Raw genomic sequence first — 13,776 nt, 5'->3', positions numbered from 1 at the left:
ATTCGACGAATATTCGAAATTTGAATTTTTTTTTTGACAGCCCTACTGTACAGTACTTTGTATTATATCAGCTGTACATCAAATTACAAAAAAACTAGTGAACGCTAATGCGAGGGTGTTTCTAATGCAGCGTCTGTGGGAGGGACGGTAAATTTAAGCCAAACACAAAAGTGATGTCTGCACAACTGCTCCATAAAATTATTTTTTTTGCAATAAAATAATTTTATGGAGCAGTTATATTAGTGTGCGGACATCACGTTTGTTTTTCGCTTTAGTTTGACTTTTTTGTCCTGCACCTGAGCCATATGCATATCCATATAGCCCAAAGGTTTGTGGTAGGGCTGTCAAAAAAATAAAATAAAATAGAATTTCGAATATTCGTCGAATTTAAAATAAAAATCCACATTCTAATGCAAAAACGTTGCATTCAAATTTTAGGTGTGCGTTAAGAAGGCAGCTTTATCAGTGGCACACGAGATGTGATGACGATGTAAGTGTCGATGCATTATAATGTTTTTCTTAGCCTGTCCAGTTGAAGCCACTAGATGGCGCTGCTACGTTCATTCAAAATATTGCGGAAAAAGAGAACATCAATGTGGAGATGATGTTGTTTACGTCAAAACCGAAACCAAGCCGTTCACACAGAACACATATTTATCGCATTTTCTAGAAGGACATCTATCAGCGTTGCACTCGCATCTCGCACAAAGGAGCCACATATTTAGAAAGCCATGTAAAATTAATGTAAGTTTAGCTTTGAAAAAAACATATATCGAGACTTTATGGCGGGTTTTTTTCCCATCCCACTGCAACTCGTGTTTTTAAATGAGAAAATGTACTGTGTGTGATTGGCTTTCCGCCCTTTGTGTTAAACTATGCATACATACATGATGCTGTTTAGCCAAAAGCTTTTCTTTACCCTAACTGAAATTATGCATTTTAAATTAGAATATAATTCAAATTTTGATAATATTTAAGTACAAAATTCGAAATTGGTTTTTCAGCCATTTTGATAGCCCTAGTTTGTGGCATGTGCACACCTTTTTTGCAAATTTGGGACAGTAGATTTGACATCGTTCTCTCTTCTGACTGTCGTTATCAAAAAAAAAAAAACTAGAAAAAAATACTATGATAACTATCATAGTGCTATTACTGTTTACTCTATCATACACCGAACGCGTCATTCTGTACGTGCTTTCTCAGTTTAAATGCAGCGATCCAAAACAGTGAATCTAATCATCATTCAGGCAAAACTTTGCTTCAAGAATGAGCCACACTGCTGACGTGATCTAATCGCTACACACCCTGAGCACATGCGAGTTAACATATTCATCTTATTGTCAAGACATATCGGCATCATTTTTCATATCGGGCCGATGCCGATATTTACATTTAAAGCCATTATCGGCCGATTCCAATATCGGCTCGATAATATCGTGCATCCCTAGTGAAATTGTGAAATACTATTATTACAACGTATGATAGCTGTTTTCTATGTGAATATCTGTTAAACTGTAATGTATTTCTGTGATGCGCAGCTGTATTTTCAGCATCATTACTCCAGTCTTCAGTGTCACATGATCTTCAGAAATCATTCTAATATGCTGATTTGCTGCTCAACAAACATTTCTGATTATTATCAATGTTGAAAACAGTTGTGCTGCTTAATACTTTTGTGGAAACAGTCATGCATTTTATTTTTCAGGATGAATGGAAAGTTCAACAGTGTTTATATGAATCTTTTGTGATATCATGAATGTCTTGACTGTCTCTCGCCGGTCTTACTCTGGCTCTTTGATGAGCAGGCTCTTGATGAAGTGGATGGCGGCTCTGTCCAGATGCTGCAGCTCCTCCTCCGTGTAGCTGATGTTGATCTGAGAGATGTTGAGGAAGGTCTCCTGCTTATCGTCCCCCAGGAACGGCGAGATCCCCGTCAGCATCACGTACGCCAGGACACCGATGCTCCTGTCAGACGGAGGAGGATCAGCATGCTCAAGCTAACACAACACACCTGTTTATTAGGGCTGCGATGATAAATCAATGCAGAATCGATTCGTGAATGGATTCTGAGATCTTACGAATGCATTGCGATTCTTTCTCGAGTCGAATCTGAGCTTAGATTTTAACAGCAGATGGCGCTCTAATCTAGTTTTTATCCGCACACTCAAATACTCATGAAGAAGAGCGTTTGTGCGTTTGCTGAGTTTGCAATTTCACCTCGGCACAGAATGTTTTTATGACGCCAGATTAATGTAAACACAGCCCACTGTGAACACCCTTGTAATTCGCTTTAACCTTTTCGAATTTTATGAATGATTATTTTAGGTTTGAGTGTGTGTAATGGTTAGTGGTCGATCGATATATATCGCCAAGGCAGATATATCGGCTGATATTTGGCATTTTTCAAATATCGGCATCGGCCGATACGTTTTTTTGTTTGGCCGATGTGTTCGAACTTTTATTTTGACGATGTCATTTTGACTGTGTGCAAATATTTGAAAAGAATATGATTTCCAATGCACACAAACTTCCCAGAATACTGAGTGCCCTGTTGATTACAGTGTTTACTTCCTTTTTAATTATATTTTTATTAAATATATTTATTTATTTGTGAAAAATACTTTGTCATCTAAAATAGAAATGTTTCACCTTTATTTTTTAATCAATTTTTCAAGCGCCATCTGCTGTTCAAAACTAAGCTCAGAATCGACTCGAGAAAGAATCGCGATGCCTTTGGAAAATCTCAGAATCGATGCTGAAACATTTCTCGATTCGCGATGCATCTATTTATTTTCCCAGCCCTACTGTTTATAGGTGACAAACAGATAGGGCTGTCACGATTATGAAAATTGGCTGATGATTAATTGTCTAAAAATTAGTCCTTCTACAGCTTCAGTTTCGGAACTTTCACGCTTAGTAACACATACAGCTGTTCCCTCACCACAGTGCAACGGTGACAAGGGACCCCTTTCAAACAGTGTCGTGTTCCGAACGTTGTTTAAGTGACATACACCGGTATTGCGGTATTTTCGAAATTCATATCATAACAAAAATAAACACCGGTATTCGGTATGAACCGGTATACCGCCCAGCACTAATACAGTGCATGAAAAGCAAACTGGTGCGCTTCTCTTTCTTTTGGTGTATGACTCCCCCTTGTGTCGTATAAAAGGCACAATAATCGCGGTTGTTTAATCGTGATTAGACGGTTATTTAATTATCGCGACAGGCCTACAAACAGACTCTTCTCAAAGCAGCACTGTTGATACAAGACTTAAGGATATAAATGTTCTTTGGGTGTGTGTGTGTGTGTGTGTGTGGAGTTGATGTGAGGATGCAGTCTGGCTTTCAAGGACACAATGAGAAAATAAAACACAGTTCTTACAGGCTCAGTCTCAGGTCTCTATAATATACTGATCCCTCCTTCAGTGCCCATCTATAGCTAACAGAGCACAACAGTCAGGTCCGGATGTAAAAATGCCATTCATTTTCTCTATGATTTTCCCTATGGAAAAAACTACATTACCCATGATGCTGTAAAGAGAATTCCACCAATCAGAGAGTCGCAGCGAGCAAATCAAAGGAGTGCTAAGCTCTGCTGTGAAGCAACAGAAATTATGGAATCAAGATAAAAAAGTTTGTCAAGACAAACTTCAAGTTGGCTTGAGAAAGCCGACCAGAAAGTTTGAAAAAGTTTAAAAAAGATTTAAGTGCAGTTGCTAGGGTACCCAGGGCGGTTGCTAGGGTGTTGCTATGCGGTTGCTAGGGTGTTGATATCCGGTTGCTAGGGTGCCCGGGGTAGTTGCTAAGGTGTTGCTATGTGGTTGCTAAGGTACCCAGGTTGGTGGCTAGGGTGTTGCTATACGGTTGCTAGGGTGCCCGGGGTGGTTGCTAGGGTGTCGCTCTTTCAAAACACTTTGAATATACACATGCATATTTTGCAATAAACTTAAAATATACTGTTTCTATATATACAGAATCATAACTTTAAATGGATAATTTTATATTTCTCCATTATTCATTTGAAATTTAGTCAAAGTCGTCAAAGTCTGCTTTATTGTCAATTCTGCTACATGTACAGCACATACATACAGAGAATTGAAATTGCGTTACTCTCAGACCCATGGTGCATACAGGTAACACTAAACACTAACAGTAGAATGTAAAAATACAGATAATTTAATTATGTCATTCACAATGGTTCATTGGATTGTAGTTCTTTTATTCACTAAAGCAATTAAGTACTTTGTCTTTTTCCCCTGATTGCCAAAGTTTGTACTGTTTTGACTCTCCTCGTAAACCTATGTTGAAAAAAAAAAAAAAAATAATAATAAAAAATACTTCCGGAACCATCTGACAGGCGGCTGCTTTCAAAGGCTACCGCATTTGTGTAAGGTTTCTTTTAGTCAAAGCGCACGACACTGACAAGGTACGCGATACAGTACGAGACCAAACGGTTTCTATTTACAATGTGTTTTTAACATGTAACCAATCACAGGTGTGTTTGTTGCATGTATAAACACAATTTTGTTCTATGTTTTCCAGTCAGAATCCACTATATGCCAGTTTGTTCAGCACGAGTGAATCCTTTGCTGTATCCAATACAGAAACACAATGTCAATAAGAGGTTCATTGTGCAGTAGAGACAAATGTTTTGATTATAACGGGAGTTTTACTGGTTTGGTACAGACAGCTGAAGTTTTGGTACTGTGAAAACACTAAGCACTTTTTAACAGTTTTAGTTAACCATGATCATATATAAATACTCACACACACAAACCCGATTCTATTCAGTGAAATCTACAGCAATGCTCAGTGTTTATAAAACCGTAAAACCGGTCTTATGACCCTCGTAACCCGAGCGAGACTGTCTGGCAGGGAAAGTCATTAACACCCACACAGCTGTAAAACATGGGCTTTCAGAGGCTCTTCTGTCTGCTGTCCTTTAGAGACACGAGTAATGAGCGTCCAGCGGTGCCAAACCCGCTCCACAGCCTACAGAGAAACACAGGACAAAAACTGACATCCAGCCAGTGCATAACTAGGTCATGTTTTGGGGCCGGATGAGGGACGACTGAGCGATCACATCACTAATGCAATGCAGGGGTCAGTCCACACACACACACACACACTCACACACACTCACACGCTCACACACACTCTCACACACACGCTCACACACACGCTCACACACACGCTCACACACACGCTCACACACACGCTCACACACACACTCACACACACACTCACACTCGCACACACTCACACTCACTCACACACACGCACACACACACGCACACACACACGCACACGCTCACGCTCACACACTCACACACTCACAAACACACACTTTTCCTCTGTTACACATGTGAAGCTTGTTCTTCTGGATGACGTTCACATTAGAGATCAAACAGAAGGGTGATGCCTTTAACCACCGATCTATTTCCAGAAGCTCTTCACAGTCAAATGACAAAAGCACACTGAGCCAGTCCGAGTAAATCATTAGGATTGAATGAAAGGCTCCTCTGATGGAAGATGCTGTTAAAAGAAGAAAGGGTTTCACACTGAGCACAGCTGGAGAATCAGCGCAGATCAGCCTGTGAGTCAGTCATTAGATATCACAAGATATCACTCAGTACTGTTATATGTGAGCCTGGAGCACAAAAGCAGTGTTAAGTCGCTGGGGTATATTTGTAGCAATAGCCACCAATACATTGTATGGGTCAAAATTATTGATTTTTCTTTTATGCCAAAAATCATTAGGATATTAAGTAAAGATCATGTTCCATGAAGACATTTTGTAAATTTCCTACCGTAAATATATCAAAACTTAATTTTTGATTAGTAATATGCATTGCTAAGAACAACTTTAAAGATGATTTTCTCAATATTTAGATTTTTTTGCACCCTCAGATTCCAGATTTTCAAATAGTTGTATCTCGGCCGAATATTGTCCGATCCTAACAAACCATACATCAATGGAAAGATTATTTATTCAGCTTTCAGATCTCAGTTTCAGAAAATTGACCCTAATGACTGGTTTTGTGCTCCAGGGTCACATTTAGGTTTGTCTGAATATGTTGATAAATATGTTGATGATTACTTCAATTAATTTTATATACCACATCTTGGCCAATCATCTTTTCCAAACAACTTGCAAACTTCAGTCTACATAAATGCATTAATAATAATAATAATAATAATAATAATAAGTACTATTACTAATATGTAATAATACTACTAATAATGCTATAATAAGTAATAATAAGTAATGTTATTTAAATAATGTAATATTGTATTATACTACCATATATACCATTTGCACATTATTATTAGTATTTCAAATAATGTATTATTACTAGTAATAATAATAAAATAAATGTGTTATATTACCATATAAACTATTTACACATTATTATTATTATTATTATTAAAATGTAAAACTGTACAACTACTACTACTTACGTTATTTCAATTAGTAAAAATAATAATGAAATATTGCATTCTAATATACACACACACACACATACTATTTGCATATTACTAATTTAACTTACATAATAATAATAATAATCATATAAATAATTTACACACTGATATTATTTTTATTACTTAATGTATTACTACTAATTATAAGTTATTTATAATTAGCAATATCAGCAACAAAATATTGTATTATATTACCATAGATACATCATCCTCATTATTATTATTATTATTATTATTATCATTATTATTAATTTTAAATAACCTAATACTCTGAAACCCATTGAGCAGAAATAGGTCAGATCTAAAGCAGCTGTATGGTGGGAAAGCAGAGGCTCAGGGTGTATTTCTCCATACAGCTGAAAACACTCCACTGCACCCACTGCATTCCTCTCTGTCCAGCATCAGCCTCCATTTGGGCTCAGATCTCACACCACAGGAGCTGCAGTCGCTGCAATCTCCTACGGTGTAGGAGGAAACAGCTGAAGAGTGTGAGAACAACAAATATAAACAGCAGACTGAGCACTTGACTACCAACAGATTCACCATGTGCTATTGGAGCCTGTGTAAAACTGTTATTACAGTTAGCTAAAACAGACACTAGGATGCAATTTTATTTGCATTTTATTTCAGCTAAAGTTTATTTTTCAACATCTCAATTTCATCTAGTTACAGAAACGGTGCAGAAATGCAGCTTATTTCATTCACACTGGAATAGATGCAATTCTACAACTGATCATCTAAGTGCGGGAAAACAAAACTCACCCTAACCAGATTTAAGGCTCTTTTCACACTGTATTAATGATCCAGAACCACATGCTTCATGAGCGTGAAAGCCGTAGTGAGTACTAGCAGCAGTTAATTCAAATCTGTATGAATTGCACTGCATGACTTTGTGGCGCATCAAGAAATTGAATTAGTAAATGTGTTTCCATTGTAGTTTGTGCATGTTTTCGTATTGCATGAAAAAATGTATGTGCGTGCCTCAACTGAGAGCATAAGTTTTTGTTTTTTTATCCGCATTTTAATATTTTACGTGCATTTTGGCATTTTCATCCAGCGCTTTTTTTAGTGCAATATTTCAAAATTTGCATAAAAACACATGGATGGAAACCAAAAATTACTAATCTAATTTCACACCAACACAACAAACTGAGCTCTAGTGCAAAATTGTCTGTACTGTGAACCTTAACCAATAGAGTAAAATTCTGTAAAACCTACAGACTTTAAGTTGGAAGAGATGATATTGCACATATAATGCTATTTATTCATAAATCAATAACACTGGAATTACAGAATCTATTAATCTTTGAGTTGGATACATGCATTAATGAATGAATGCATGCATTAATGAATGAATGAATGTTTATGGCTTGAATAGCTCTGCTCCCAACCACAAGAACATGGAAATAACATTTACTGTTCCTTTTGATCATACCACAAAAAAGTGGTGCTCTTTCTCAGTATTTTTGTACTGTTTTGCAGTAAAAAAAAAAGATTCTTAAATCAAAATATATCTACTTAAAAAACAAAATGACAAAAAAGAACTTAAATCAACGTGAAGTCAGTTTATGATTGAACAAACAAATATCGCCTAATAGGGTCATAAAAATCAACTTAATTCAGAGGGAAAATATATTTTATTGTCCATTGACGTGTTCTTGTTTTAGGCATAAACTTACTTAAGCATAAACTTTTTTTTTTTAAGTAAACAAGATATTTGTACTGAAAAACAAGAAAAATAGTGAGAAAGATATTCATTTTATGCAATGCATGCAACATTTAATGCCATGAATTCAAGACTTTCTGTTCTGATCTAATCATGCTTAAGGCCTTAAATTGTGGAAAGGCAAATTAAGACTTTTAAGACCCACAGGAACCCTGTTATTTCCCCATGTAAACAAAAATGTGAAGGCTGGCAAAGCCAAAGAGCAGAAAATCTCGCTTTAACTATGAAAACTAATTGTTCTGCCTTGTCAATGTCTCAGCCAATAAAATCAGCACCACATTATTGGCTTCTTCAAAAACATATTTGTGACCCATCCAGAATGGACAGCAAAACTAGGATATGTTGCAGCAGGTGCACTGAGCTGTCGGTCTCTGTAACGCCGAGGGCAGATATGCATTCGTAGACGATTGAGTGATTGTTTAAACTAGCAGTGCAGGCAGGGCTTTCCCAACCCCGGCTCTGGAGATTAAACCCACAGACGATCCCTCCCTCACGTGCTGAGAGCGCTGACATAATGAACTCCCAGCTGGAGAAAAAGCATGAATAAGTCCTCTATCATTCCAGCCAGACCCCCATCCAGAACCACATCCCCTCCTTCAAACCGTCCCAGTGCCCCGAAATATCCCTCACCCGGGGGAAGATGGAAAGAAAGGAAAGAGCTGTCGATTACAACATGTCACATGCTAGATCAGTGAAAGAGAGAGATGCATCAACCCCGGCTCTGGAGATTAAACCCACAGACGATCCCTCCCTCACGTGCTGAGAGCGCTGACATAATGAACTCCCAGCTGGAGAAAAAGCATGAATAAGTCCTCTATCATTCCAGCCAGACCCCCATCCAGAACCACATCCCCTCCTTCAAACCGTCCCAGTGCCCCGGAATATCCCTCACCCGGGGGAAGATGGAAAGAAAGGAAAGAGCTGTCGATTACAACATGTCACATGCTAGATCAGTGAGAGAGAGAGATGCATTACGCTCTACTTCCCCACTACAGAAAGAGCACTTAAACGAGCTCTATTATCACGGCAGATAGTGAGGACAGGGAAAAAAGGGCTAATTTGAGGCACTTCTGCTTTTGCTGCTTTCGTTTCATGTTTTTGATCTTACCTCTAATAAGAGCTCAACAATAGGCTGAGGTTTAAGATGAGAAAAGGCGTGGTAGCAATTAAAGAGAGATTAAACACTAATTCAGGACCCAAAAAGAATATAATCCTTCTAAGGGAACCGCCGCAAAGTTCCATTAGGGCTGCGATATGACTTCAAATGATTTTGAATATTTCTACACTTAAAAAATAAATCAAATAATAAATTACATTTATAAACAATTTTCAGAAATTCAACTCAGAAATTGCTTGAGAGCATAAGTCTAAGTGGACGTCTATGACATGCGGAGTCCCACAAGGCTCAATTCTTGCACCGCTCTTGTTTAGCCTGTATATGCTCCCACTGAGTCAAATAATGAGAAAGAACCAAATTGCCTATCACAGCTATGCTGATGATACCTATATTTACCTAGCCTTATCTCCAAATGACTACATACTTTGAATTACCATTGTGTATGAAATGTGCTATATAAATAAACTTGCCTTGCCTTGTAAATAAGTACAAAGAAACAGCAGGTAACATGTTGAATTAAATGTAACATTTTCAAGTAGAAAGACTTGAGATTGTATTTTCTTGTAAATTGTACTTTAATAGTCTGTTATTTACAACTTAAAATATTTTTTACAGTATAGTTGCACTACCATTCAAAAGTTTGGGGTCAGTATTTTTTAAAATCTTTTTGTAAGTTTGATGTTCGAGGCTGCATTTATTTGATCAAAAATACAGTAAAACAGTAATATTGTGAAGTATTACAATTTAAAGTACAATTAGTTTTCCATTTTAAATGCTGAATTTTCAAGAAAGATTTCTGCTTATTTTTTTTTTAAACAGTGCTGCTTCATATTTTTGATACTTTACGATACACTTTTTCAGGATTTTTTTTTTTTTTTGGATGAACAAAGTTCAAAAGAACAGGACTGCGTTTCCCAAAAGCATCGTAAGCTTAAGTACATCGTAGACACATTGAAACCAATGGAGCTTAAGATGCTTTTGGGAAACGCAGCCCTGAACTGATTTAAAAAATAAATATTTCGTAACATTATAAATGTTGTTACCGTCACTTTTTTTATCAATGCATACTTGTTGAATAAAAGAATAAATGACGTAAAATAATTATCTTTTAATGATCAAAATTATTATACTGGTAGCAATTGCTATTTGTAGGGTGAAAATAATTTGAAAAAAAATTAACTAGTGAAGAACAATCAGTTATTTAAAATTGTATTATTTGAATTATTTATAATTATTTTATTATATTACCATTCCTAGTTTCCATAAATAAAGTTTGAAGCTTTCAAAATAAAATATTGTCTTTGATAAAGGGGGCTATGGAGTCTAAAAGGTTCTACGTTGTTGGGTTACTAGCTTGTTAATGCAATCGATTTTGTAGACCAAGTCTGACTTGTCTGCATGCATTTATTCTCACTCGTGATGACCTTACGTGGCCTATCTGGACAGGTTTATAGACCCCAGGTGAACTCATCTGGACAGAAATGCTTATGCTGGTTATTGGGGTCACAGTTGAACATTTGCTTGAGCAGCAGGTTCTTGGTCTTGTCTTAGGATGCTAATCTGCCGGTGTAATCTATTATCTGCCTAATGGCCCCTCCGACCCCCCGGGGTCTTGGCAAGATGCGGTCAGAGCAGTTTTAATGCACCATATGAAGGCAATCAGCAGCTCACTGACAATTGCCGTCTAAAACAGGGCCGTGGATGTTATATTTCATCAGTTACTTGCTGATAAAACCTGGTGTGGTTTTAAACATGATCCCATTCGGTCACGCCCACTTTGCAATTACTAAAGGCTGGTCACTCTATAAAACAATTCAAATGTGTGCGGTCTCAGCTGACCTGCCAGTCTGACACAGCTATGTTCACTCTGCAGAAACCAACTGCTCCAGTTATTTATATTTATTTATTTAGAAGCAATTTGACTAATCCACTGCAGATTTAGGCTGTGCACAGCATGTGTGACCTAGCGTGCATCACAAATTATATTGAGCCTTGCTGTTAGTGGGATGGGTTTGTATCGACTGCTGAGATTTGTAGAGTCGTCACGATACCAGAGAGCTTGTATCCGGTGCACTTATGCTTATACATGCAGATTAGCCTAATTAAAACAGTGTCAAGAAAAAAGGAGTGTGTGTGTAAAGTGATGAGACAAAACAACAAACTACTGCAGATGGCCTGGTTTTTATCAGTCATAATTGCTGAAAACCACCCCAGCACAAACACTGTAAAGGGATGAACTGATAACACATGTCAGATTTCACGTATCACATGATAATATAAGGAGAGATGATAGATTTGGTGTCAAGGCAAAAAGCAAACACGCCTACCTGCCAATATTTCTATGTTTAATAGACGTGCATTTGTCTTTGTTTATTTTATTGCTGTTGTGTTTTTCATTAAAAATAATAATGTTTTTGTTTTAAAATAAGGGGAAAATCCAACAATCTTATTCAGGTTTATTTGCGTTACAACATCTGCAAATATGAATCCCTACACAACATGCATGAAAAATATATATTGTGGCCATGAATTAAAAATTAGTTGCTTTGCTTTATTAAATGATGGCCATGTACCAATTCATTCCCTTATTTCAATGAAATAAAAATAAAAATCAATGACCACAATTTAATAAAACGAGAATGAATTAAGTTATAAGAACTAATTCTTAATTGCTGGCCCAAGTAAATATATTTTTGTTGCATGTTATGTGCAACAACGTACATCACTTGTCATATTTTTGCTAACAAAACGTATATGTTCGACATAAACAAGAGTACCACTGTACTATTTTATTGTTGTGTTTTTCATTAAGAATAATAATGAATCCACCATTTACAAGCATTTATTTATTCAAAGACAGGGAAAGATGTAAAGATCGACCACTAAAGATAAACATAAGCGCTACAGAAACTGAGCGTCATTGACAAACATATTGTAAACGTGTGGTGCAATCAGTAACACTGCTGCTTAGGTTATTTTTTTTTTCTCAGTGGGAAAATCTCCTCGCTTTGAGCATCTGGATCAAAACTGAAGTATAATTTGGACTTTTGAAGTGTGCATGATGGAAATAGCAAGAATAACCTAAGCAAGTGAAACTAATGACACCTGTCTTGCTTTATAAAGTCCATGCACAAACTGTAAAACATAGTTATGCATGCAATAAATTCTGAACAATGTTGGCCAAAGTGGCAGAAAACTCCAATTTATTTTTTAACAATGCATTCTGGAAATTCCCCTTTTCTCTGGCTTGCATGTTTGGAGACAGCTGCTGGTGAAGGACAGTCGTGTGGGCAGATGATGAGCGATCTGAACTCAGTCCAGCCGAGCACATGCTATCGCTGGTGGGTGAGAGGATACGAGAGTGACCTCACTGCTCGTCCAAACCCAGTCGATTGATATAGATCGGCCTGCAGGGAGTCGCGGGAGTAAATGGGATTGGTGTTGACCAACGAACCCGTCGATACGGTCACGCACGCCGCGAGACAATCAACTCTTCCTCATCACAGTCCATTATTTCATGGCTTCTCTATTGCTCTTCCACAACAGGATTTGCATTATATCCCAATGCCAAAGTGCAAATGCTTTGACATACTTGTAGGGATTCAATGCACTTTGACAAAAAACCAAGAATTAGTTGCTGCTTGATCTTTTGAAAGATACGAGCGCAGAGCCATAATGAAATAATGCAGATCATCTGCTCCAAATTATATTAGTCGATGAATCCATCAAACTCCAGATCAAAACACAATGTCCGACGAGACGGAGCTGAATCCCATCGGCGCTCATTGTCTGGGAGAGGACATGGTTGAGTGGAAGCCAGAAATGTGTGACCCACTTCATGCCAAATGAAATCAACTGTCAGTGTGACCTTTCTAGAGCATCAAATCTGCTTCATATGACCACCAATGGGATGAAAACATTGGCTGAATTGGAGCACACACATCAGATATTGAGTAGGGCTGTGTGATATTGACCCAAAAAAAAATTCTCTATTTTTTGTGATTTTTTTTTGGATAATAATTAAACAATATTTTGTTTTTGTGCTTGTACCTTCGCTGGTTTAGGCCCATCATGGATAAATAAATATGACACTAAAACCGCCAATAAGTAATGGCAAGTCCATTAATGAGTGATTCTTGAGTGATTCATTGAATTATTCATCAAACGATTCATTCAAAATAGCTTATTCATTTAGAAATGAAGCAAACGGCTGACTTTATATATACAGTATATTATTGAATCATTGACTCAAATGATTTGTTCAAAAAATGATTAAATTATTCAGCAACACTGTGCTGTTCCGTTCCTGAATGAATATTACATTAGCAATATATATATTGATATTGATAAACTAAATGTTTGTTATAGGCAGGGCTGGTATTTACAGCTGGTCTCTTAATGAGGAGATTGAGTGATTCATTGAATCATTCATCAAACAACTCAT

The 13,776-nt window shown here is 37.0% G+C and overlaps 1 protein-coding gene across 1 annotated transcript in view; it reads right to left on the bottom strand.

The window, feature by feature from the left end:
* Nucleotides 1-13,776, bottom strand: part of LOC107713878 (serine/threonine-protein kinase 17A-like) — a 35,850-nt gene that overhangs the window by 2,653 nt on the left and 19,421 nt on the right. The window contains exons 3-9 of the mRNA XM_016519527.1: nt 12,855-12,942; nt 8,972-9,102; nt 8,786-8,874; nt 6,870-6,968; nt 5,351-5,538; nt 4,901-4,995; nt 1,786-1,965 (exon numbers count right to left, since the gene is read on the bottom strand). Coding sequence (XP_016375013.1) covers nt 1,786-1,965; nt 4,901-4,995; nt 5,351-5,538; nt 6,870-6,968; nt 8,786-8,874; nt 8,972-9,102; nt 12,855-12,942 — 870 coding nt within the window. The remainder of the gene's footprint in view (nt 1-1,785; nt 1,966-4,900; nt 4,996-5,350; nt 5,539-6,869; nt 6,969-8,785; nt 8,875-8,971; nt 9,103-12,854; nt 12,943-13,776) is intronic.

This window comes from Sinocyclocheilus rhinocerous, unplaced genomic scaffold (assembly GCF_001515625.1).
Source record: "Sinocyclocheilus rhinocerous isolate Xijiao unplaced genomic scaffold, SAMN03320098_v1.1 scaffold642, whole genome shotgun sequence".
Taxonomy (NCBI): domain Eukaryota; kingdom Metazoa; phylum Chordata; class Actinopteri; order Cypriniformes; family Cyprinidae; genus Sinocyclocheilus; species Sinocyclocheilus rhinocerous.
This window is presented reverse-complemented; position numbering and strand designations above follow the sequence as displayed.